Source organism: Oenanthe melanoleuca, chromosome 13 (assembly GCF_029582105.1).
Source record: "Oenanthe melanoleuca isolate GR-GAL-2019-014 chromosome 13, OMel1.0, whole genome shotgun sequence".
NCBI classification, from domain to species: domain Eukaryota; kingdom Metazoa; phylum Chordata; class Aves; order Passeriformes; family Muscicapidae; genus Oenanthe; species Oenanthe melanoleuca.
In genome coordinates this window covers 12,943,094-12,969,684 of record NC_079347.1, presented here as the reverse complement: position 1 = coordinate 12,969,684, position 26,591 = coordinate 12,943,094, and the positions used below count along the sequence as shown (strand labels likewise).

Here is a 26,591-nt window from a genome sequence, read left to right as displayed (position 1 = left end):
AGCATTCAGTTACTCTCTTTTTTAAAAAGTTGGTCAGTTTAGATTAAACCACTTTTTTCCCCAGAGATTGATCTTCACACTGATATTTAGACCAAGCAGGTATTTTATTGTGACTTATGAAACATTTGCCAAATCTTGGTTGGGGTACATCCTAAACAATCTCATGGACATCAGTAGAACAGACTCAATATTTGACTATACTGATGCAACTCCTTGGTGCAGGGAATTGGGAATTACTTCAGTACAGAAGAGGGCAATGAGGTATTTTGTGTTTTTCATAGTAGTGAGGCACTGCTATTGGGAGCTGGGGGACTAATGAGGAGGATGAGGAGGTTTTATTTTTTTTTTTTCATTTTCAATTGAGGACATTTCAGGTTAGAAAGCACAACTAATTCAAAACCTAAAGGATTATAAAAGGCAATGTACCTGTATAGCAAAAAACCTGTAATATAGAAAACCCCATTAAGAATGAGGAGGGTTTCCTAAACATAACAGTTCTTATTTGATCCACTTCAGATGAAGTTGGCTCAAACAAACAAAAAAAAAAACTCCAGGAGGACAACTGATATCAAAAAGAGCTTATTTGAGAAATACAGTGTCTCCATCAGTGTACATTTATACATCCCTCCTTTGAGATCAAGGGGCAAATTTTTCACCATTGAACACTTTCCTCTGATCTGATACTTAAGTAATTTTCCTCAACTTAATCTAAATACTTAAATTTGATAATGAAAAGGATTTCAGCTTTTTAAGTGCATACATTCACATAACTGCTGATTGCCTGCTGCCACAAAATGCTCCTTTTCTCCAGGTATTAAGTAAGCAATGGTCACTACAGAAATGAAAACTGTCAGGAAAACAAATCTCTGTTTTACATTTGGGCTACTCATGGTTTTCTCTGGACAAAATTAAAAACTATTTGTTTTATTGAATAAATATTGCACGTGCTTCCAGCCCCAGGTTTAACTGGCTAGTTGCCCTATGAGCATTTATTTCTTGAGGTGTTGCTTGTGCATGGTCTGAAAGGTTTTGAGAACTGACAGACTGACTTTTAAAATTACTAAATACTTGTGTTAAAAATTTGAGTTGCAGCAGAAGTTTGTTATACACCATATTTTGTTTAGGCATTTTCCCAAGGTTTTAATTTCTCCAGACCTTGTGGAGATGAAGTTGTGATCATTTTAAAGGAGCTCAAATCTACCAATGCATTTGTTAATATTGTTACTTGCACATAGTAAGGTATTGAAAGAATACATTAAAATGTAAAACCAAAAATATTGTTCCTGTCTTCCAGCTTTCCCTGTGCCAAGATTTCACATGCTGAAGTGTATTCTAGAATGAATGTGCCCATCAAATGCTACAGAACAACACAAGCAGGGTAATAAACCTGCTTTACAGATACTGAGTTGTTTAGGAACATCAAGAGCAAATCTGCTTGACTGGCCATGTTTTGCCTCAACATTGCTCATACTTTTATTTAAAATATTCAGGGTTGATAAGCAGTAAGTCCATTTATTTAGCAAAATTATAATAAGACTTTCTGCAACTATCTCCTCAGCTGTTCTTTGAATATTACTCTACTTCTACATCTGGTATCCAACTGCTTTCTTCAAAAAGGAGCACAAGGGACACTGTACATAAAGAGCCATGGACCATCAGCTAGGTGATGCTGGACTGATGAGATGCATTAGATACTTAATTTACAAGCAGAAGGGAAATAGCAATTCTTAGTAACCAGGATGCCATTTACAGGAATGCCAGCAGTGAGGATGCCTCACAGCCCTGCACCAGGAACCTGCAGGTGGGGCATTTAGGAAGAAGTGCTGGGGAGCTCTCCTAGGTGACTTTGCCACCTCTCTGACCTCCAGGGAGCTGCATTTGGCTTGGGTTGGAAGGGACATCACAAATAATCCAGTGTATTTTCTGTATTGTCTGTGGCACTGACAGTGTACACCAGGTGTCTGCACACCTGGCCCAGGCTGCCCTGGTCACCACACCCTGGCACCTTCCTTCTGCCCCTGAAACCCTTTGTGCCAAGCCCAAGCTACCCAGAAAGCTTCATGCTGAGGACTGAAGCCCAGCTATTGCTTTGGGTACTGGAGGCACTGCTTACAAAGGGGCCTTTGCACCCTCCAGGAGCAGATGAGCCTGAAGCCCTTCTTGAGGAGCAGTGTGAGAGTGGGAGTGTTTGCAGGGGCCAAAAGCAGTTTGTCACTGCACAGCAGCCTTTCCCACACAGCTTGAAGGACACCAAGGTCTGAGCTGCCTCATGAGCAGTGGGCAGATGTAAGAACTAGTTAAATCTGAGCTTCAGCCTCAGAACCTTCCTCCAGTGAGCAGATGTCCTGCTCACAGCCCTCCAGGGTCACAGGGTCCCTCCACACCTACAGAGCCAGGACAACCTGAGAGAGACCCCTGGGCTGCTGCATGACACTTCTTACCGGGTATTTTGGAAATCATGACAGCACAAGCATGTACAAAATTAGGTGATTTTAAGTGTCTCCATAATATCTTTGAGTCAATTAGCTGCTCAGGATGTTTTTTTTATATTTTGGCTTCCAAGGCACACAGCTGTTGACCTTGTGAAGGGCGCACTGTAGGTTTGATCAATTAAAACAAGGAGAAATGGGGCAACCTTTACCCTGCATTGATCCAAAGGATAGGGGGAATAAAACCTGTTGTGATTTGGGTTTTTGTTTTGCCTAACAGTCAAGAACACAGTTTTTGTTGTTCACCTAGAAAACATCAATACATGCTACTGAAAAGGAAGAGTTTGAATTGCTTACTTAAAAATGCAGTATATTGAATTTATGCCTTGCTTGTTAAATTATGGTAATTTGGGAGTACTTCTGACACTTGTGTGATTGCTAATGCAGCTTGAAAATCTCAGGGTACTCACATTTTTGGCAGTATATATAAAATTAATATTTTTTATATATTTTATGGTCATGTATTATTTCATAGTGGGAAAATGCAAGAAGTTATAGGTAAAAGAGTGACATCTCTTATTTCAATAATTTAGCTTTTAAAAGTCTGGTCTGTACTTAATCTGGTGACTGTGAAAGTTGATAGGGTTAGTGGCAAGTCAGTGGAGAATGGCCCATCATGGAATTATTAAAGCAGACAAGCACATTATCACTACAACAAAAGAACTTTACTGCAGTACCTTCCTCTCGCCACAGTATGTTTGCAACTGCAGCATCAGAATATTGGGAAAGCCAGAAAATAATCAGGAAAAGAAAAAAAAAACAACAAAACAATGTCAAAACTTTCATTGTAGCAAGTAACTGAATAAATACTCATGTTTACATAACTGTATAATTGGTGAAAATTTTGTAACATTCATTAGAATAAAATACCAGGAAAAACAGAGAGTTATAAACACATTTGCTCCTTCTAGAGACAATTCAGAAATTTTGACATGGGAAAAATCCTTCCTGAAATGAAGGCAGCTGTGCAAAGGCCAATGACCTACTAAAGAGAAGGTACCTTCAAATGCAGCTGAGGGTAGGGTACAGCCTGTGATTTTCTGTGCAGGTTCAATAAGGAAACACAACATGGAATTATAGAATCATAAGGTTGGAAAAAACCTCTAAGATCACGGAGTGCAACCATTAACTCAGCACTGTCAGGTCCAGCATCTTTCAGAAGAAGCCTGGGACTGGCAGCTGCAGCAGCTGCACCTTGGCTGCATTGCTTCTTGGAATTTCATGCAACTGCATTCTTTCAGGATTCATACAAGCTTTGCAAGTACACCTGCATTTGAATTTCTGTTCCAGATACATCCAATTATTTCTCAGCATACTGTAATTTCCCTCGCTCAAGAATTCAAATGAAAACGACCAATATTAACAAGAGTACATAAATCTAGTTAATCTCCTTGAAAGCCCATATTTATGGGTAACTTTGTTTTCAAGTCTTTCTCTATATTAGCAGCCAGAAAAGCAGCAAAAATCCAATTTGCATCTAGACTTTTAGTATCACCATAAACCCAAGTAATCTCCCAGGCAGTTAAGATGGCAGAACTAGAAAAGATCAGGCCTCTGGGAGCTTTTCTACTGGGACAACTGATCATCTCCTTCAGCAATTCTGTTTTGGGGTCAGTGTGGTCAAGATAACTGCTGCACTCCTATGGGAGATGTGGGAAGAGGAGCTGGGAGAGTATTTGTATAATTTCACGCTCAGGAAAACCTATTTTGCCTGTTAAAGCAGGTAAAATAAATAATATAATCACAACATCTAAATACTCAAGAATTTTGGCTGGTAACTGGCTTCAAAAGAATTTTGTACAGAAATCAATGAGGTTTATAGAATTTGACAAAATATTACATTTTGGATTCCCTGATACCTGAAACTATTGCCAATTTGTTACTCCAATAAAGCTGTTACCCATCACACACCCAGTATACTTCTGGCACATGAATCATCATCTTCCTGGACAAGATTTTACCTTCCCTGCACGATTCCTACCCCAAAAAGTGTCCAATCCTCTGATCAGAGTGCATTCAGAACTGTCATTACCTTATGTAAGATCCAACTTACTGCATGCAGTAGCCTGAACTATTAAATTATATGTATACCATCACATTCAAAAACTATTTAAAGAAATAAACAGATGGGAAATGGAGCTTACGGGTCTTTCTGGCTGAATCTTCGATGAAAAGGGAAGATATGTCCTCGTCCACTCCCACCTCATTTTTAGCAATGCAGGTGTAGGCACCAGTGTCTTCATACCGAACACTACTGATATGAAGTTCACTTCCATTTGCTGTAAGAGAGACACTCATAAACAGTGCTCCTCACTGCTGCTAATTGCTTTCCCTGCCTTAATTGTCTTCCACTGCCACAGCTGCCCAGTGATGGCTCAACAGGGTGGTTCTCCCCCACTGTGTCTCCCCCTGTTTAACTAGAGGATTTTGGGGATTCCCATAGGAGCTGATGTCTTGCTCCTGTCCATCAGCACATACACACTCCACACCAGAAAAGAACAAAGAACATCCCCAAGTCAAACTATAAATTACATTTCATTTATTTCTTGTTTTTGTTAGAAAAATGCTTTGGTTTTAGTGAAGAAAAATTAATTCCAATTTTGCAAACTGTTTTTCAGTTTAAAGGGGTCTCTCTACAGTTCCTCCTACCATTTTGCTTTCTGCAGTGGGACCATGTTTGTTTGGAACATGTTGAGACATTGTATGAGTTATGCAGTGATATCAGTGCTACCAACACAGGTTGAAGGCTACAATCCACCAAAGCCAAACTGAGGCACATGTTGAGGATGGGGTTAATATTTTTACACAGAAAATTGCAAATAAATATTTTTGCCTTTTGCTATCCCTGTTGCACCCTCATTCAAACAGGCACCTAGAGGAGTTAAAAGTCCAACTCCTTCAGCAGAGCCAAGAGGGAGATTGAATCTCAGCTGACTTGCATCCAGTAGGGCTTAGACATGAACAAATAATAGAATGAATTTCTCTTCAAATAATTTAATGCATTTCTTTTCTGCTGTGCTGTACACAAGAAGGAAGGCAGTGAAGAAACAGGCAGGCTGTCTTTGAACAGAATGCAATTACCACTTACATCAATCAATAGTGTATTTCCCAGGAAATTTACAGGAGAAGAAAGAGATAAAAAGAAAGAACAGGGGTTTTATAATACGATTTCCAACAACTGTGGCTTAGCAAAGCACAAGAACTCCTGGTTTAAAGCGCAAACTAATCCTCCTTAATCCCGGTCTACAACAGTTTAATTAGTGAAAGCGGCTCTCACCGAGCAGCGCCAGCTGCTTGTTGAGCTGCGGCGGGATGTCGGCGCCGTTCTTGAGCCAGGCGATGCGCGGGCTGGGGATGCCCTCGGCGTGGCAGCGCAGGCTGGCGGGCGCGCCCGGCTCCTGCGCCTGCGACTCGGGGAACACGCGGATCACGGGCGGCACTGCGGGACAGCAGCAGCGTCAGACCGCGGGCTGCGGCTGCGACACCAGCTTGGGCTGCCTGACAGCGCAAGCCACAAGAGGGGCTGCCCTGCAGCGCGGCTTTGGGGGCAGAAAGTAGAAAATAATAATAATTTCCCAAGGATTGGCGTACGAGAGAAGCTGTGGCTGCCCCATCCCTGGACTGTCCAAGGCCAGGCTGGACGGGGCTTGGAGCAACCTGGGATGGTGGAAGCTGTTCCTGGCCATGGCAGGGGGTTGGAAGGAGATGGTGTCAAAGATCCCTTCCATCCCAAACCAGTCTGTGACCCTATGACTCTGTAACAGGAAAGAGTAAAGCAATATATGCCAGGCAACAACCTTGCAATCCAATTCTGTATTTAGTCTGATCTTGCTTTCATTGAGTGACTCACTAAACTTAACAGCTGGATTAAAACCTAACATGTGTACTCACATATTTAATGATTAAAATATAAACTTCAGATCTTCATTGAATCTAGGAGGGAATTTGAGTTCTTGCCTATGAGAAATAACTTAATATTCAGTATTTAATTGAATATCCATCAGGAAGTAGCCTGTGTATTCACTACCTCTTATTCTGAACAAATAAAATGTTTATCAATTACTTCTTTTCACTGAAAGATTTTCAAAACATGACTTACCTTGTTCCACAAAGGCACTCCTGAATTATGTAATATACTCTATTGGCAGGACTACTAATTATATTACAATTTCAGAGATGTTCATTGATTTTCAATCATCTTTCCTTCACTGCTCAAACCAACAAGGCTTAATACCACCCATTAACTATTTCTTAACGATTTACTCACACACCTAAAAAAAGTTTTGCAATATTGCAACATCAGTGAAAGATGCCAGTGAGACTCTTTCACCTTGAGGGAAAAATAAATGGAAATGTGAGGATGTCTCATAGTATGTCAGATAGTATTTGTGTTTCACAATCAAGAAGTCAACTTTTCTATCAGATTTGGAGATTTTGTGATTCATGATGTAACTGCTGAAAGCCGTACAATTTTGTAAAACCATGGCCATGTGGATGTCATATGTGGGGGACCCAACTTTGTCCCCAGGGAAAATGAGTAACTGCTACTGGCAGTGGTGAAAGACAGGAAAATTTGTGGGATGTGTTTGGCTTTTTTTAAATGAAAGCCTGAATGATTTAACAACAAACTTCTGGAAATCACTCACTTAAGGTATCTAACTCACTGTTCTGTTTCTATATAGTACATCATTAGGCACCACGATTATCAAAGTTTAATTGTCTTAACAATTGCTTTAGAATGAAATGAAATCTGGGTTTGCAGCTTCCATGTGTCTACATATCCATATGGGTATAGTTTAAATAGATACATTCACTACCATATACTTCTCACCTTTCTATATCTATTTTTTATGGACCTTACCAGAGAGAGATATATTTCACTTCTGTCTTCTGCACCAACTGCCAGGAGTTAACCAGGCCTGAGTTGTCAGCTTGGAAGGAAATCAGCCACTACAGAAAGCCCTCAAGTCTACCTGGGTTTTATAGCTTTAAAAGCAAGAGATTGTTGAAGTGTAATCTGAGAGAAAATGCTTACAGCCTACTGCAGAGGAAAAGAAAAAAAGGGACTTCTAGCAAAGGAATAGCTTTTAACTCCACCTCTTTACTGGACCTGTAGGTTAGGTTCCCTGTCTTCTATTTCTTTTACCTGAGAAGAAAGGGTGTTGTAAGATGCAGGATAGTGAAGGAAAAACCATTCAAGAACTTTTTAATCAGTGGGTTATCAAAAAGACAGGGTTTGTTTTACTGAGTTTTCAATTTCTAAATAAAAGCATTTTTCTAGCATTTTATCTCCCCTTCCCCTCATTACTGTCAGGTTTGTAGCTCCTCCTGACTTCAGGAGGTGCCAGATCAAGGGGAAGGCAAGCAGAGATGCTACCAGAGATGCTGGTGGCTGTTGGAGCCATCCCTGCTTTGTTTAGGAATCAGTGTCCCAGCAATTCAGCAGAGTAAGACTGAGAGTCAGAAGCTCCTCATTTCATTAGTACCTTAGAAAATTAACATAAATTTCTCTGAGTCAGTGTCTCCAGGGATGATAGGAAAAAGATAATTTTTGTCAACTTTGACAGAATTTTCTGAAGGTCCTGCACTCAATGCTTGTCCTACCTATGATTTGCTTGCTACTAGTAACATTTACTGAATGAAATGATTTAGTAAGTGAGGTCCACTGAAGGCCTACATGATTTATTTAGAACTACAGCTGCAAGACAGTGTGCCTCCTACAAATGCAGAGGAAAAAGATTTACAACATTCAAGGTTTGCTTCTCAAATCCTGGTTAAATCAACTGACTTGGCTAAGATTTCACACGGCCAAAGGCACCAGAGAAATTTTACTCCAAGCCAAATGTCTTGTCACCTGCCAGATCTCAGAAACAGAGCCCATCCCAATTATCACCTATTCAATGCTCTCAAAATCATTGTGGGCTGTTATGTTCTTAATATTGGGCTTTTTTTAGGCATTCCTGCTCATCTGGGCACCTGTGTCAGCACTTCCCAGGACGGCCACACCATCAGCTCCCCAGAATCAGGGCACCCCTTCACCAAACAGACTGTACTTTCATCTCTCACATTTTTGCCTCACACCTTGATAGTCTTCACATGAATAATCCACCTATTTTACCTGCAGGGCTGAAAACACAATAGATTTATACTGCCAGAGGTAGCTCACAGGTCCTAGACATTGAGTCAATGCTCTGCATGAAAATTAACTTAAAATTATAGCAAGGTGTCTTTTCAAGAGTGATTTATAAGGAAACTCTTTGTTTTCACCTACAAAGAATATGTGTTTTACCTCCATTATCAGCTCTAATTTTCCTTCTCCTACTATTTTTAAACTTTTTTATTTTTTCTCCCTTGTCTTACATAATTCACTGCACCAATAAATTATTGCATGCAAATGCCTTGTGATAACAGCAAACTGCAGAATATATTTTTATTGTCCTTCCTACAAATTAACACATTCCAGGTAAGCACATTAAACTTGCAAAGATTTCAGTTCCAGACTTTGGGATATATGGATTAGTCTTTGCTTTTTCCCTTGGTGAATATATATCATTGCTAACCATTACTGTGTCTGCAGCCAAGGGCAATATAAAAATGCCATTATCTTGAGCAAAGTAGGGAAAAAAAAGCCATTGAAACAAGCAGGAGATTGGGTAGATTGCCTACTCCTGCATACTGAGCAGCACCTCACTTGTGAGCAGAGCAATTCCTTCTTATGGAAGAGCTCAGGGATAAAGCACACGATGAACACAGATGGTGGCACCAGGGCCCAAAGAGATCCATTGCTGCTGTAGGAGCTCTATACTCCAGGGTATAGCAATAATTAACAGATTAATCATTTACTCGAGAGGTTTTACTCTCTTCATTTATGATTTGAATGGAGTTTGCAGCATTTTATGTTTTCTCCTGAAAAGCCACATTAATGAAACATCCCTGTTCGTAGCATCAGGCTTACTGGAAAATTTGGACCATTATGATTGGACTGAGGATCAAATGGCTTTTTAAAAACTATTTTCAAGGAATAGAATATTCTGATTTATGCTGATGTTTTCCTGAGTGCAAGGACCAAGGAAAATGATGCCATACACTCGGCAGTCTCTTGATTTGCTAACTATCAATTTTCATAGTTGATTACTATTTTATGAGATTCTTTATCCTCAGGACCTCTTTTTACCTCTTGAAAGTGCAAAATTGCTTCCTCCCTACAGCTAGTGTATACTGTACACACTTCCCAAGCAATTTCCTTACGTGGGAGAGAATATAATTTTCCTGCTGTTCTTGGCTCCACCTGATTAAAGATACCAGAAAACAAGATGAACTTTTAATTCTTAAACTGTTTAAACATTGCCTTTCAGCAATTAATTTTCCTCCAAAGATTTTAAGGGCAAGCTGTATAAGTACACTGACTTAAATTTTACTAGTAACTATGAATCCTAAGATTGATGAGCTCAACCAAACCTCTCACATCAAACAGGCTCCATTTCACATGTGCTTCATGTTTCTTGCCCAGAAAGATGTGAGTCAGCAGCTTGGGGTATTCACCTGGTGATCTTCACATTTTCTGCCTAAGAGGATTCTCATCTGTGCTTGTCAAAATAAGCATCTGGATCTACCCATGTTATTTGGGATATCCTGAACCACCTGATACAAAGGGAAACACTGCACAGCATTCAGCAGTTGAGCAGTAGGAGAGCTCCAAATCTCAGAAACATTTAATGTTGTCATAATCGTGCTGCAAACTTTCTATTTAAGCTTATATTTCCTTATTTTCTACATGACCTAATCAATGTAAGAATCTACTGTTATATTCTAAAAAAAGGCAAAGAAAAAAATAAGTAGAAGATCATCTAATATGTTGGATAAAAGCAGAGGAAGAGAGCACACATAACTAGAATCAGATTCTTTTATAAGTTCACTGATGTGTCTTAGTGGGAATAGTAAGACAGGGTCCAGGTGGTACAGAAAAGGACACAAGGATGCTGGAAGAGATACTGCAGCTTTGAAAACATTGAATTAACTGAAAAAAAAAGTCTGAAAATTAGAACCTGCCTGTACAGACATAGGGGGCTTGGGAAAGGTTCAGGATAAATCCTTTTACTTCCAGTTGGTTCCTCCTTCTCTGTTCTCTCCCAGCTCTCTCTCAGACAAACTCAGGAGATGTGAGAAGAAAAGTTCTGATAATTTTCTTAAAATAAAAAGCCTCCATGCTTTTGATATTGCAAGTAGATCAGTGCCTCCCTAGGGGAGACAGGCAAGCAGAGTTCTGCTGATTTGGTTCTGTCACATTCTCTTACCATTTTAGTCCAACACAGGAAAGCAACAAAAACCCTTCCATGCTGAAGATGGAGTTCTCAGTTTGATACAGACAGACAGAAACAAGCCCCAGCACTGAAAAGAGCTCATCAGCTACACTTAGATTATCAGCAATTCAGTTTGGCTCAGTTTCTTCCCTCTACTCCTGTCAAGAAAAATTCCTCAGTTTGTCCTTTAAGTTACTAAAACCCGAGGTTTCCCTGTGAAGGGCTCTGCCTTGGGAACCCTCCAATGCATTTGAAAGGTTGTCACCCTTGCATCAGTTGCTGGAGGAAACTGTGACACAGGCAGAAAAAGAGGGAATGGACTGACGTGGGCAGCCACATCAAGAATTGCAAAAACTCAGCTTTGCAAAGCCTAATGGCTCACATGGGAATATCAGATGCTGTGAGACAAAGATTTCTAGACCCTGCAATGTTTTCTAGCAGGCCTGAGTTGATACCAGAATGAAAGACATTTTATTCTTCATTTAGTGACTATACAGCACATTAAAAAGCCCACATAGATAGTGGCTTTTGTCTAACAGCATTTTTCTTTTGGTAAGAAAGCCCCCATCCAGCTATGGTACGAAACTTGCACTTAAAAAGAAAATGTGATCTTTCAATAAATTAAATCTAAGTGGCAAGCATGAGTATGGAACAAACCCTCTCCCCACACTCCATCCAGGTTTTCTCTCATTCTGGTTTAAGTTTCAAAGCCTTTGGGTCTTCTATTCTCAGTGCTGATAAAGTCTACATTGTTGTCTGCCAACTAAACTCCATTCAGGCCTCATAATACATCACATAATAGACATGGGATTAAGTTGTTAGCTGGCTTTTCTTTCAACTGCCATTCATCAAATAAACAGCACTTGCAGGAAGGAAACCTATTTTCTCAGCTGCAGCATACATGACTTAGTTATCCACATTGCTGAGATTTACAGTTCACTTTCTCAAAAGATGACAAATTATTATGTAGAGATATTAAGTCAGCTTTCATTCAGATTAACCAGATACTTTGTGCTCTCCTCCAGGTACTCGTGTGGTGGGGGGAGCACTTATACACATCCAGCAGAATTGAGCTGCAGTCAAAACAAAGCCTCATGTCCACAACAGCTCTTCTTAAAATGCATGAATATCCCTCTTTACTGTTTCTCCTCTTGCTACTGACCTCTGTGTAACTACCTGCTCTTTCTAGCTGAAAGCTCTCCTTTGTGCAGGTCAACACACACCTAGAGAAAGGACTAAATATTAGTTTTCCTTATAATATATATACCCAGTAATAAAGTTAATGAATTTTCCTAAAAAAAAAAACCACAAAAAACTTTCATACCAGAGTACATCCCATAGTGTACATCCCATTTCATACCAGAATGTACCCATAGTTAGTAATGGGTGACCCTGTCCCCTGTTCTGGAGACACTGCTGGGCACCATCACCACATGTAAAAATGGGTCTAAAATTGAAAAATGCTGCTGTGGAGGTGGATGCTCTATGGGCTGGCCCCTTGATTAAATGCTGGCTTAATCTAATATAATTTTAAAGTAAATCCAACTGAGTGAGTTTGAGGTCAGGAGATAGTAAGTGTCCGAATGTAAGCTCCACCAGGAACAAATGTAGCTCAGGGGACAGAGGTGAATGAGAATACTGGAATATGGACTGTGTGATTCTCTTACCTGTAGAATGGTTTGCCCTCATTTTGCAATCCAGTGTAAATAGCCCTCTGCAAGCTCAGTACAACCAGGTGATAACCTGAATATATAGCTGGGAGTAAGCTGGTTTTGGAAACACTGCTGTATTTATTTAAATATCCTGGGCTATTTCATGCAACAGGGATGATTTTCTGGAAGAAGAAATTATTGAGGCAACACTTCTGTTGACAAAAGTAGTAATTACTTTAAGGCATGCTTGGAAACACTGCTCTTAACTCAATGGAAATGTCACTGGCAGCTTGTTTTACAGTGAAGATAGCTCCTGAAGCCCAGGTAATTATTCACATACCCCCTTTGATACTTTGATTATTGCCTGCTTGTGTGACAGCGTGAGTGAGCAAACCCCAGGCTGCATTCACAGTCGTGCACAGATGATTTGGGCTGTGGCTTTACACATTCCTGTGTGAATGAGGTTAACACACACTTTTCTTAGGGAACGTTTTCGTGGAATGTCATATTTGCAATTTACTAACCATTCACCTGCAGGATGTGGGTCTGATACAGCTCCTCATAGCCGTAGGCATGGCAGGTGTAATTGCCCATGTGCACAGTTGTTACCTTGGTGATGTAGAGGGAATCGTCTTCTCCAAAATCCTGAACGGAACAAAAGACAGGAAAGGTGCCTTATTATTTAGTAACAATATTTTAAACACTGCACGAATGGAGACTACCTGTGTAGAGGGTTTGATAGCAATGCAGCCTGGGGACATGGCTTGCATTTTGAACAGTGGGCTGTAAAGTTCATAAATCAACACGCAGGGAGAAAATGAGCAGCGATTTAGGAGTGAGGTACAGTGGCTCATCTGAGAATATGAACTTTTGTGCTTGTTGCTAACAAGCTGCTCTTTGCACATAAAAGGATGGCCATTTCCAGCTGTTTAATTTATGGGAGAATTGAATATCTACCTGTTAACCTCAGATGCATAAAATGCTAACATTTGGGTGGGTTAAGGTTTCCTTTATCTGTGCTGATTCTTAGAAAATGCCCTGCAGCCTTGAGACTTGATGAAAAAGAACTGAAGCTCTTTGTCACTTATCTCAGACAATATCCTAGGCAGGAGACAAGGAAGAAGACAAAAACCCTTTTCTCAAACATACCTGTTTAGTTCTGTAACTGCTTAACAAATATCTTCCTTCATCCCCTTCATCTTCCTAGATCTAGATTGTTTCAATCTTTTATTACAAATGGGAAGGCACTATTTTTGGCACTTGAATATGTTGTACAAACACCCTGCACAGGAATTTATTTCAATTCCTTATTTATTTGTTAATTTCAATATTTATTTGCTGAATTATAGCTAAGAGAACCACAGCATTGATGGCTAAATGAAACAGCTTCTTTTGTTACTCCACCAACCTTCAGATTTTCTGCAGCTTCAGAGTGTTTGTGTTTCTATGCAAACCGAGGATTATAGATTTAAAAACAGTTCAGGAGCTGACAGAATGATTTCTCTGTAATCATCCCCACGTGTGAATTATGCTAGATTGAACTCTTTGAGTAATTTCACTGCATTACTAAGGGAAATTTTGAGTCAGGTTGGCACAAACCCAGTACAACTGGCTGAATGTTGGAGAGTGGTTCTGCTTATGAAAACACAAGGACTTGCAAGCCAGCCAGCAGCCCATGGTGTGCAGGGAAAGCCCTTCCAGGAGCTCCTGCCTTTGCCAGCCTCGTGTCTGAGCGTGCAGCAGTGTGTGTGGTGAGGAGGTGACAGCCCATCACCTCCTCTGCCATGGCAGAACCCAGGGGGACAGATTAAACAGGAACATCTGCTGGCTCAGAGTCAAGAACTTGGGTTCTTTGTGCTGGAGGAAGGAATCCAGACACAGAAGTTCTGATGCTGCTCCTTCCCTGCTGCACCCACGGCAGCTCCAGTGCCACAAGGAACCATCCATACCCACCTGCTGCTGCCAAGCCCTGCCAAGCATTCAGAGATTACAAGCAGGAGCTGTTTGATCAGGATGGGCTGATTTCTAAACCCAAACCTTTCAGGGCTCCTTACAGCTCACATTTCCTGCCTCTGCAGGGTGCATGTGCTTTGCAGTTTGAACCTTCCTTTCCAGACACCACACTTTGAACAGGTTTTGAAGGAAGCTGCGACTCTGCAGCAGACAGGCAATGCCAGCTGGCACCTTTCAAAAGAACAAAACAGCCCATCTCTTGCAGTATGGATTGATCTGGCACTACTTCTGTCTGCTCTTCTGCAAAATCTTCTGTTTGGCACTAAGAAGCATCTTCAGGCCTCACCTCTCAGTGGCAGGTCAGCACTGGCAGAGGGGAGAGAATTTTGAGAACTTGCCTAGTTTTTAGACATGCTTTAAGGCAGACTGAAAGCAAGCACTGAGAAATAAGGAGTTTACTGGCAGGACTCAACCCTTGCCAAAGCACAGACCTTCACCTGAAAGGGCACAGATATATCCACAATCATAACCTGGTTCTGCTGCTGTGCTGCTCCAACGGGCAGATGAATGAACAACTGTAAAGAATCATAGGAAATCCATAGATGATCTGAAATCTGTTATCTATAATTAAAATCATCTCAGATATTATTGTCACCTTGGTGTCAGGCATCTATGCTATGGAATAAGCTGGTTAAGTTTTCCAATACACTATTACGAGTATCTACTAAAAAATCCCCACTTCAAGCATTCACCTGTTTTTTGGTCAGTTAGATCTTTCCTGAAGGAAAGCAAAGATGCAGGAGTAACTGCTAGCAGAAAAGACACCAACCCTGGTCAGATGATATTTGCACGAGATACAGAAAATGCTTGCACTGGAGGGGACTTAATAAGAGTTTTTTTAAGTTAAAGGAAACTAAAATTGAGTTCAGACCAATAAAAGCAGGATGGCTACTTTGGAATGATTTATAAGGAGTTGTAGAAAAACAGGGCAATATAATCTCTATTTTAGTATGTTATTTCCCTTCAAATATCACAGAAAAATATTCTGAATGCTTGGTTTGTACTCTGTAATTGTCTTTTTAAGGATGATCTGTTTTTTCCCAATGCATACAAATGTATTAATATAAGCAAAAACCCTTGCACAACCAAATAAGTGCAGCACTATTGTATTATTAACTTCCTTTCCAAATGTGTTTTTCTTGAGAAGAGGGGCTTGTATTGGTAAAGACACAGTTTGTGATTTTAAAATCTATTTTTCAGACTTCTGGTGCTTAAAGGAAGTTGTCAAAGATGATTTAGGTTAGCACCATATCACCATGTCAGGCATAAAAGGGAATTATTAACCCTGTAGTAGAACTTCCACACACAATAATGTCATACATAACTACAATATTATTAAAAGTGTTTAGGTGTGGGAAGGAAAAAGTGATTATGGCGTTAAATGTTTAATACTGAACCTTTTGTTGCTACAAAGAGTAGACTGAATTCTCTAACAAATTAATGACTTTCTGTGTGTTTATTGCAGCTCATGGTTTCTCCCAGTGTTTCCCTGTGGATATAGTTAGTACATTAGGATTTCACTATTACATTTTATATCTATGGATGCATTCTTATGCACAAGCACTTTCTTTGTGTATTTCATGAGTGTATCTGGAAGTTCTGTAAAAACCCAGGCCCTGGAGCATTAAGAAATGATGAATCTTTGATTCCTTAACAGCCTCTAACTTCCCACCTTGCAGTCAGGAGTGCAGTGTTGCAGCTGGAAGCTGTGAGGTGGATTTGGGACGTGCCCCTCCATGCCTCACTGCCCCTGGGAGCTCTGAGGACACTGCCCTGCACTGACAGGGTGTGAGTGAGCACTGCAGCTGCTGAGCTGCTGCTCTGGTCTGCTGGATGGGGTGGGCTCAGGGAATGGGAATCATTCACAACGGGGAAAAGCAGAGGAAATATTTCCACATATTTGACTTATTCAGATGGCTTTTGCTTGTTAAGCCAATTTTCCAAGTAACCACAAGCTTGGAAGCAGTCAGAGCAAAACAAAAACATCTACAACACTGATGCAACATAATTCTTCTCTCCCCAAATCTATCCCAGGTTTGAGACTGAGTGTTTCAGGGCTGTCTGGGAGGCTCAGCAAGTGCTACACACCCCAGGGAGCTGCTACTGCCCTACTCAGTCCCAATAATGCCCTACAGTGAATTGAAAAACATTTAAATGTATCGTCCATAAAGAAGAACAGGCAGTGAGTAAAAAGACAAAAAAAGTAAGTTCTGAGACATGGTTTTCCTCATTTCCATGGAAGGTGAATTATCATGGAATCATGGAAAGGTTTTGGTTGAAAGGGACCTGCAAGCTCATATGGTCCAACCCCTCTGCCACAGGCAGGGGCACCTTTCTCCAAACCAGGTGGCTCCAAGCCCCATCCAACCTGGCCTTGAACACTTCCTGGGATGGGGTGTCCTGGAATGGATGGGGTATCTCACCATTTTCTTGTGAAGAGGAAAAAAGAGAAGTGATGAAACTAGAGGGAGTACACATCTAACCCCACAGAATCATAAGCCCTGCACCAAAGCAGCCAGACAAGGGCAGGGTGCTCATCACCTCTACCTTATGAATTTCATTATAAAAGTAATTCTTCTAATAAAAAAAAAAAAATCAGAAAAATTCAGAAATTATGCTTGGAATTTCTCATAATTGAAAAGTTCAACTAGAGGCAGCTGATAAATTGACTTCTCTAGCAGTTTGTATCATCTTTTTTCTCCCTTTTTCAAATAAAAAGTTCTCTGTCCTTCATGAGCTTCTTTCACATCTTGCATTTACCCTTCAACCAAAGGATTGATTAAATTATTTCAGAATATGTTTTAACTTTTCAAGATTCAAAAAATGCACCACCCTACGTTTTACATTGATAACAGCTTGGTAATCTATAAGATATTTTTTTAAAAAGTTGGCTTTAAAAATAGCAAAGCAGATCCTAGAAAATGGATATATACATTTTTTTTGGTATAGTATTTACTTTCTTCTCCATCACTACTGATTTACCCAAGGCATTGAACTCTCCAAAGAGAAGATTTTTCATTTATTTATTTATCCCATTCCCATTCTAATGCATTCCCTGGTCATGCCCTCTGCTGTGCTTCTGAGACACTGTGCTCAGAGATGTGTAAAACATTGCATATTACTTGTAAATCTTGTTCACATTCTGTCTCAAGTGAATTCCAAGTTGTGGGTGCCTGTAACACCCCCAAATCTCCTGCTCTGACACCCAGGAAGGGGCTGGCAGAGGGGAGCCACATTAACCCTGCATGCTGTGATGCCACAAGCTGCAGGGCACTGCCACCCACCTTTTGCCTGTTTCAGATGCATTTTCATTTTTCTGACATTCCTTGGGGTTGTTTCAACATTTAGAATCTTTTAAATTTTTATCAAAGTTTCTTTGTTTTCAGGAAGTTTGAAGAGGAATGAGCATAGATGCTTACTAATTTTTATGTTCACTTCCAGTTGCTTGAGAAAAAAAACCCCAAACTTGACTTCAAGCCATAAATAGGGAGAAGAAACAGAAAAGTCAATCCCACTGACATGAAGTCTGAGATTCCCCACATGGGGAAGTGCACCCTGGCACCATTCACCCCACATTTGGCACTATGGGTTACACACTCCCCTGCTCAAGCCATTGAAACCCACACAGTGATTTTAAACCATCCAAGTTAGATACTGAATGCTCCTAATAAATACTGGATGGGGGAGGGAGTGCTAAACACAGTCAATACCCTCTCACCATGTTGGTTTAAAAGTGTTCATAGCAGAAATAATGGCAGAAGGAATGAAGTGCCCTGAATGGTCCTTATCTCAGGAGATTTGCTTTCTAAATGCCATTACTCCTACTACTAATAATAGTTCACTAATTCACTAATATTAGTAATAATAGTTCACTTCATTTTTAACCCCTTTCTTTTCCCAAGCCAGGGAAGCTGGAGACATTCTCCATGGGGTTTCAGTGCCTACTGACAAAACCAGTCCTGGCAAAGGGACTTGCTGATGCCACCAGTTTTCCACTAGAATCCCAGAATAGTTTGGGTTGGAAGGGACCTTAAAGCTCATCTTTAAGGTATCCCATGGGCAGGGACACCTTCCACTGAACCAGGTTGCTCCAAGCCCTGTCCAACCTGGCCTTGAACACTTCCAGATGAAGAAAAACACCATCCTGATCTCACAATCACCAGCAAAGCAACCAGTATTAACTAGTTCACACTAGAAAACCTTGCCTGATCCTCAGTGTCCTATAAATCTCTCTCTGGTAATGTTTACAGGATTTTAAAACAAAATGTACCCAAGCATTTAATGAGATTATTATTATGCAAAACCTACAACAATGGCTATCACTTTGGAAATGATTTCTCCTCACTAATGAAATCTCTCTGATCTTTTTTACAATAGATTAATGAGTGATTCATATAAAAATAATAAAAAACTAAATTAATCATGGGTCCTTAAATCACTTTCTTTGATGCTTTTAATAATTCATTTCTAGAGACAAGCTGAGAACTTGTGCTTCATTAATATTATTTGTTCTTGGTTTTACACATCACTTTAGTCATTTACATGGAGAGAAATTCAGCCTTAAGCAAATGCCAGAATACTATTGCAAACACAGCCTGATGGGGCATTAAATTTATCTTTTCTTGTTTTTCTGCTCAAAGAATGTAACACAGCATAAGACTCTTGGTGAGTCTAAAAATTTTTTGTCATGAAAATACGGAAATGAACTTTTTAGATAGTCGTGTAATTATAATATAACTAAAAAATGGGTGAGTTTTACATCCTGAGAAGCTAAGAGATAACATGACAAGGAAAATAAATAGGTACATTCCTCTATAGGAGCAGGTGGATACAATTTGTGTAATCTTCATTATGACAAAATGTGAGATTACATATTCAGAATATACTGTCACTAGTAATTTTGCACTTAACCTCTATTTTAGAGCCTGTAAATACCTGAAGAAACTATAAGCAATTTCATAAACTTTGATTTGAAAGAGAAAAACTTGCTTCTAAATATGCAACTTCTTGTAACTTGCTCCCATCACTGCATTACTGCAGTATCTAGGATGGCCCAGGGTTTGATCACTTTAATGGCCCTAATTCTATTAGCAGGGAATTAATGGGGTTATTCACACATGAGCTTTTTATTATTTAACGGTGAATCTCCATTAAAAACATCAACAGGAATACACTGTCTTCATACAGACTATTTTAATGAGAAAACCAATCCCAGTGACTGCTGCTTGCTTTGGGTTTGAAATTTTATGCATGGAAAAGGGACATTTTCATGAAAATACATGAAATGTGTGTCAAGACAGGTAGGCACAGCTCTGGTAAGGCCAGGAGAGGTACCTGAAGGTGATTGCCCAGGTGGATGGGGAGCATGAGCAATCAAAGCTTGGGCTGGAGCTCTGTGCTGTCCCTGGCTGGGATGTTTTTGAGAGCAAGGCCCTGCCATCCTACCTGCCATCAACAGAAATTAACAACTCTGTGTTTACACAATTGATTATGTAAAACCTATTTTTGAACTAATGATCCAATGCCAGTGTGAGTTAAAAAGTACAGATTAAAATGAAATGGGTAATGAAAGACACTAATGAGCTTAGGCTATAGCAACCTGCATTACACCTGGTAATTCACCAAATTCTTATCTACCTCTACCTTATCTACACCACACTCATTCTCTTATGATAATCCTCTCTTTCACCATGCTTCTGAAGGAGCAACTTGTATTTATAAATTTGATCCATTTACACGTGTTTCTCTGGAGATAATATCAAGTCATGTGAAACAATACCCTATAAATATTATATGCATTGGACTCCATGAGGAGTTTATTTATTTTCAAACTGAGGAATGTTTTCATAATCACATACTTGAGAAAACATATCGCTTGTTCCTAGGAGGCAAAAGTATATTATTTTGAATGATGACACATTTTAACCACTTCACTTTTGTAGTCAGAAATCAATTTATAGTTATAACAATTTTATCAGTTTCAGCTACATTATAGTCATTTTCTGCATGAGAAAAGTTGATATAACTTTATAAAAGTGGAACTGCAAAGGGACTTCTAATGAATAAATAATATGGATGGGTAATTTATGGAGAAATAATATTTTTATGCTAAAAGCAATCTTAAATGTTTGCAAGAGAAACCATTTAATTACATGTATCATTAGGATGGCTCCTTTGCAATAGCTATGTGACAACTCATTTACAGAGCTCCCACAGACAGGACATGACAAATTATTACTAGTTGCTTAGGAAAGCTTCTGATTAAGAGAGCAATGAAAAATTATAAATACTTTGTTGCCAGTCAAGGTATCACATAAAAGTGATTTAACTAATGCAGTTAAACAACTAGACTTTTAGTAATCTTCAGTCTTTCAGTTCTGTGGAAATTTAGGATTATTTAGGTTTTTGTTGACTTTGTCCCTCTCAGTATAACCTTGGAAGATGGGTCACCTTCTCAGATCACATTTGCCATGAATCTGGAGAGAACAAAGCAACAAAGGACATTTCAGCAGGGCCCTTCCTCTGCTGCTTTCACACCTAGTTGTCAGGATTCTGGTTTTTTCAGAATTGAGCTTCTAATTTCATCTGATTTCTTGAATTAGCTTTAGAAGAGAAAGAGTTTAATTGAAATATAATACCAGGATTTTTCCAAGTGTGTGACTATCCTGTAGGTCTGTATGTGATTAGCAATGTGCCAAGAGCAGGGAGGATTTTCTTGAAGTTAAAAAGGTACAATTAATCTCCTGTTGCACTTCCAATTAGCCAAATTGCCAACCTTATTGTGAAAAAGCAGAAATGCAATCGAGTTTCTGCTTGAGGCGTACTAAAGGGAAACTGAAGTAATTTAATTAACTGCCTTCAAGTATATTAAGAAGCACACTGCCTTTACTTTCTGCTGTCAATGCCTTTAAATGGATTATTGTTTAATGTGAGTTTCTGTAGCCATGTAAGGCTGAAGCTTTGAACTGTCTGCTGCCACCCCTGACCTGAGCTGTTAGGTGTTTAAGGAAAGACCAAGATGAAGAGAGGGGTGCAGCACCTCTGCTGTAAGGAAAGGCTGAGAGAATTGGGATTCTGCAGCTTGGAAAACAGAGGGATTAAGAGTGATCTAATTGTGTCCTTCCAGCAACTGGAGGGAACCTACAAGAAATTAGAGAGAGGCTTTTAAATAAGAGCATGTAGTGACAGGACAATGGGGAATGGATTAAAAGTGATTAGATATCAGGAAAAAAAATCTTCCCTGTGAGGGTGGTAAGGCACTGACACATGTTTCCCATAAAAGCTGTAGATGCCCATTCCTGGAAGTGCCCAAGGACAGGCTGGATGAAGCTTTTTGCAGCCTGGTCTAGAGGAAGGTGTCCCTGCCCACGGCAGGGGGATTGGAGTGAGATGAGCTTTAAAGTCCCTTCCAACCCAAACCATCCTGTGGTTCCATGATAAACAAAAGGCTGCATTTAGCAGCTGAAGGACTGTCCCTGCTGCCTCCAAGTGCTTCAGACATGCAGGTGCCTGTCCTCAGCAGCCAGAGAACAGACATGCCTGAACTCCAGCATTCTACATAACACCCACCGTGGAAGAGGGAAAATAAAAAATGACAATCCCCAAATTGTGCCTCCTCAAGCAACCAGACCAGAATACAGATGGCAGTGTATGTACAGAACATAAAAAATTTACACAGTGTAAATAAAGATGGAAAAGTTGTGAAGGTGTTCATTAGACTAGAAAAATTGATGTTCACTAGCAGCAGGTGTTACATGACAAGGTGATAGAGGTCATAAACTGGTATGTGACATATTAAAATTGAGGCATAAATATTGTTTTTTCTCCTTATAACAATCTCAGAGTGCTCTTCTATATAGTTTCTCAGTGATATACTAATTGACATAGATCAAAAAGTGATGTTTCCTTCCTGCTGTATTACACTCCATGGGATGTTGAATCATTCAGGAACCAGTCAGCCCATGTGCAAGCACATAACTCTGCCTCTTAACACAGAATCACCAATGAGAAACAGAATTACTTATAAGCAAACCAGAAATCCACTTGGGCCAGTGCTAAATTACGTGAGGAACTGGCATTTCAGTCTGAAAATGTATCCAACATTCTGTTTAAAAAAGCAGGAGTCGCAAATGAACCCTCAGATCCAAGTGCCATCTGTCCTTCAATAATGTGTTTCCACTCAGATTCTTGGACTGTGATTTTGTGTGCAGTTCACACAGGAACTTTAATTCTTTAAGATTAATGTCATCATAACCAAAATTTCATAAATGTAAGCTAAATATCCGGAATTTTCATTATTTTTGGCCAACAAATCCTATGACTGCTCTTAAGCCTTCAGAACCTCTGTTGCCTTTCCATGCCAAGCTCAAAGCAGTGACAAGAAATACAGATAATTTTAAAAGGATAATACTTCCTGTGATGGAAAGGAGATGTTTAGGTGGTTTTAATTACTGAGTGCACACAGTAATTACCTATACATGGTGCACATGATTTTCCTGCCAAGGAGGAGTCAACAAATAAAGTACTGAGATGCTGTGCATATTTCTGTCACGTGTACTGTAATTTTCGCATTTTACTGCAGAAGAACAAACCCAAGATTTTCCCATTTCAGCAGTCCTTGATACACAACAAATTAGGGAGCTATAGTATTGGCTGTAACAACTTTGAACTGAGTGGTTATCAAATTAACAAGAACTGAACAAAAATATAAATCAACTCTTGTAGTGTAATTTAAATAAAACCTGATTTACCATGTACTTTAATGCAAAGAGAAATGAAATACAGACCATATTTTTTGTACACTACTTTCCACTCTCTCTGTAATTAAATGTTATTAAATAAATAAGCTTATACCATCATTCAGGTATTGTCTTTAGTACCAACTACGACTCGCAGATCAGACCAGCACTGTGAATTAAAACAGATTCATCTTCCTTCCTGCAAGGACATCACCATACCCTGCTGAATAATCCTATTTTTAAACTGCTTGTCAGAAATAACAGCCAAGGAATGAGAGAGGAGAATTGACTCAAAGGCAAGTGAAACAAGAGAATCAGAGATAAAAATGGATTATTTGGTATAAAGAGAGGAGAGACTGATAGCCAACCATAAATGTTTTGTTTCACGTTCTTGATGAACCAGTTTTGTTGTACTGGGTAAGACACCCCTGAGGAGTGGATGGTCTGTAGAGCTGTTTTCCCCTGAGTTTCAAGGTCTCTGGACCACAGGTTGCAGCAATGAAAGAAGTGTAATTTATATAACACATCCCCAGTACTCCTGCTCTCCCCTGCATATAAGCTGCTTTTATTTCTGAGACATACTCACACACAATCTAAATACTACCCCAGCTTCCAATTTCCGTAATAACAAGACAAATGAGGGCCTGCTCAGGGCCCTGCTCAGCAGGACAGATGGTGGGACGTACGTTGATGTCCTCCAGGTCCAGGAAGTTGAGCACGACCCCGTTGCGCTTCCAGACGATGGGAGGGCGCAGCGCCCCGCGGATGCTGCAGGTCAGCACTGCACTCAGCCCCACGGTGATGGTGGTCACAGTCACCCTCTGCTCCTCTGGCAGGCTCAGCTGAACCACCTCTGCAAAAGGCAAAATAACAGGGGTAACAGCAAATACCAAACAGGGAAGCTGCTCCTCTTCTCCCCTCTCCGACCTCCTTTCTCATTCTGGGAATAACTTGGGAGGATTTTGGCAAGGAGATGGGGTACCTATGCTATACAAAAAAAAACCAAAAACATTAACAATAAATCCAAATAAGAGACAAATTGCATCTGTCTCAGTCAAACTCCCTGCCCCACTTTCCTGATGCATCTTTGCTGTGGCATGAGGGCACTAAGATGGTCAGCAGGCCAGGCTGGCTGCACTGGTTTAAACAAAGAAATCAGCAACAGGAGGACAAGAAAAGGCTCTCTGGCTTGAGATCATCTGGGCTTGTTTTTCTAGAATACTCCTCTCAAAGTCCTTTGAAAAGGTACAAGAATGAGTCATGTTTGTTCCTTGAAGAAGAATAGTTAAGGTCAGACTGCTACTACTGAAATATAGATAAACCTAGTTTCAAATTGCCCAAACACTGGAAGTCACCAAGCATGAAAACTTGTTTACCAAACGCAGCCACATATGGCACTTGAGATACAGATGTCCTAAAAAATAAAAACTTTCTAATATTTTATTTCAATAAACCTCCCAGTTATTTTGACTTACACGTGTCACACAAGAAACCCCAGTGGCAGCAGACCTTACTGCAAACCTCACCAGCAGCTCTCTGACTCCACACTGTCACATTGCTTCTTTGTGGCCAATGACACCAGCTGTGGCTGCATCCTTTGCCATGTGTGGTCACACAGAAAGGTCAGACCTGATGCCAGAACTGGGTACAGACTGCCATTATGGGGCATTTTGGGAGCAGTGAGACAGTGACTGGGCAGTCAGGCCACCTTGCCCAAACTCCTGTAGCCACAGCTTTGTAACTTACATGATGGCTTTTGCTTCTTCCCATTCCCAAGCTCTGCAATTAGTAAACTATATTGCATGTAAATGGTGAAAACTGGTCTTTCAAGGTAATGGGCCATTGAGAGGAGCAGGGAATGTTCACAGCTGGTGTTACTTTGCTTCAGCCAACTCCAAAACCTGGGCTGGGGAATGAAACAACCTCTCCCAACACCAAGGCTCCTCCTTCCTCATCTCCACTGGCAACAACAGCAGTAAAACAGAGATGAAAGACACTGATACTGCCTCACTCAAGACCATGTACTTTAGGAAAAAACCACTTCAAGCAGTGCTGGCACTGTAAAATGACATGAAGGGTCAGGTTACTCCCTCCCATCAAGTGGTAAAGTTACTCTTCATCCTGTCACTTAGCTCACAACTCTGTCATTATACCCCACACAAGATCTGAATGTCACTTGCATGGAATAAAAATGGAAAACGACATTTGCAAGCACAATTTCCCACCTTTTCACATATTTTCTAATTGAAAATTGCTTTAATATCTCTTGAGTAGCAAACCTCTTAAATCTGTCACTAAAATATTCAGCCTACTTCAGCAGCCTTGGGCAGCCTGGACAGGCTCAGTGCTCTGGTATAGCAATTGATTGTGAAGAATTAGTGCAATACTTGCTTGTGAAAAGCTACTCCAGCAGCTAGGTGCCCCTTCTCTTTTGCTTCTTCCACCTGAGAAGCTAATGTGTGAAAAAGTGTATTCAGCACTATGGATCTGAGGCTGACTTTGGGCTGCAGGGTCCATACAGCATCAGTGTGTCTGCCAGCAGTGAGTATTTCTCCCACTTAAAATTCCCTGTGCTATTTCAGGAAGAATACAAACTGTTTTAAATAAAAGGTAACTGTAGTTTTTATAGATGGTTGATCAAAATTATGAATATCTGACTATTGTGATGCTACTCTTTGTGTTGTGGTGGCTCCCAGAGGCATTACATGAGAAGACTGACACAGTCTGACTGTCAAACCTTAAAAATCAAAAGGAGAGATGAAGAAATATTGGGATGGAGAACATTACCCATTTAAGATCACTGAGCAGGTTAGAAACTAAGTTGGGAAGACATAACACATGTCTAAATCAAACTGCCTTCAGGGACCTGCTGGAAGAAATCAGGGATGTGGCAACTCAGAGGCAGTGGGCCATAGGAACAGGAGGAAATCATTGAATTTGGTTAGGTTTGGGTTAGAAGGGACATTAATGACCACCTTTGCAGCTCCTGCCATGAGCAGGGACACCTTTCACTAGACCAGGCTGCTTCAAGCCCCATCCAACCTGGCCTTGAACACTTCCAGGGATGGGGAGTCCATCCCATCATCCTCATCAAGCTGCCTGAAGCATGTAAACAGCACATAGGGGCTAATAATGTAGTTATTTTTCACATAATGAAGAGCTTCTTTTAATGGATAAAATATTTGGAGTGCACTTGACAGGATACAGAACTGATAATTACAATGATTTGTAGCATGCAGTAGGGCTAATGAGGACATCTTGAGTAGAAGAAATGAAATAGAGGGCCATTCATTTACAAGAGAATTGTTTTTTCATCTTACTGCTGTTTCCCTTAATTCACTCTGCTTTTTTTCATGGTGCCTTGAGCTCCCTGGCTCATGCTGGGCTTCCATAAACTCC

At 40.3% G+C, this 26,591-nt stretch overlaps 1 protein-coding gene across 2 annotated transcripts in view; it reads right to left on the bottom strand.

The window, feature by feature from the left end:
- FSTL4 (follistatin like 4) overlaps positions 1 to 26,591 on the bottom strand; it is a 192,253-nt gene that overhangs the window by 14,896 nt on the left and 150,766 nt on the right. Inside the window, exons 7-11 of one of the 2 annotated variants that reach the window (XM_056502543.1) lie at positions 23,879 to 24,045; positions 12,966 to 13,086; positions 5,767 to 5,928; positions 4,634 to 4,768; positions 3,167 to 3,193 (exon numbers count right to left, since the gene is read on the bottom strand). In XM_056502543.1, the coding sequence (XP_056358518.1) occupies positions 3,167 to 3,193; positions 4,634 to 4,768; positions 5,767 to 5,928; positions 12,966 to 13,086; positions 23,879 to 24,045 (612 nt within the window). The remainder of the gene's footprint in view (positions 1 to 3,166; positions 3,194 to 4,633; positions 4,769 to 5,766; positions 5,929 to 12,965; positions 13,087 to 23,878; positions 24,046 to 26,591) is intronic. The other variant, XM_056502544.1, reaches the window with a different exon arrangement.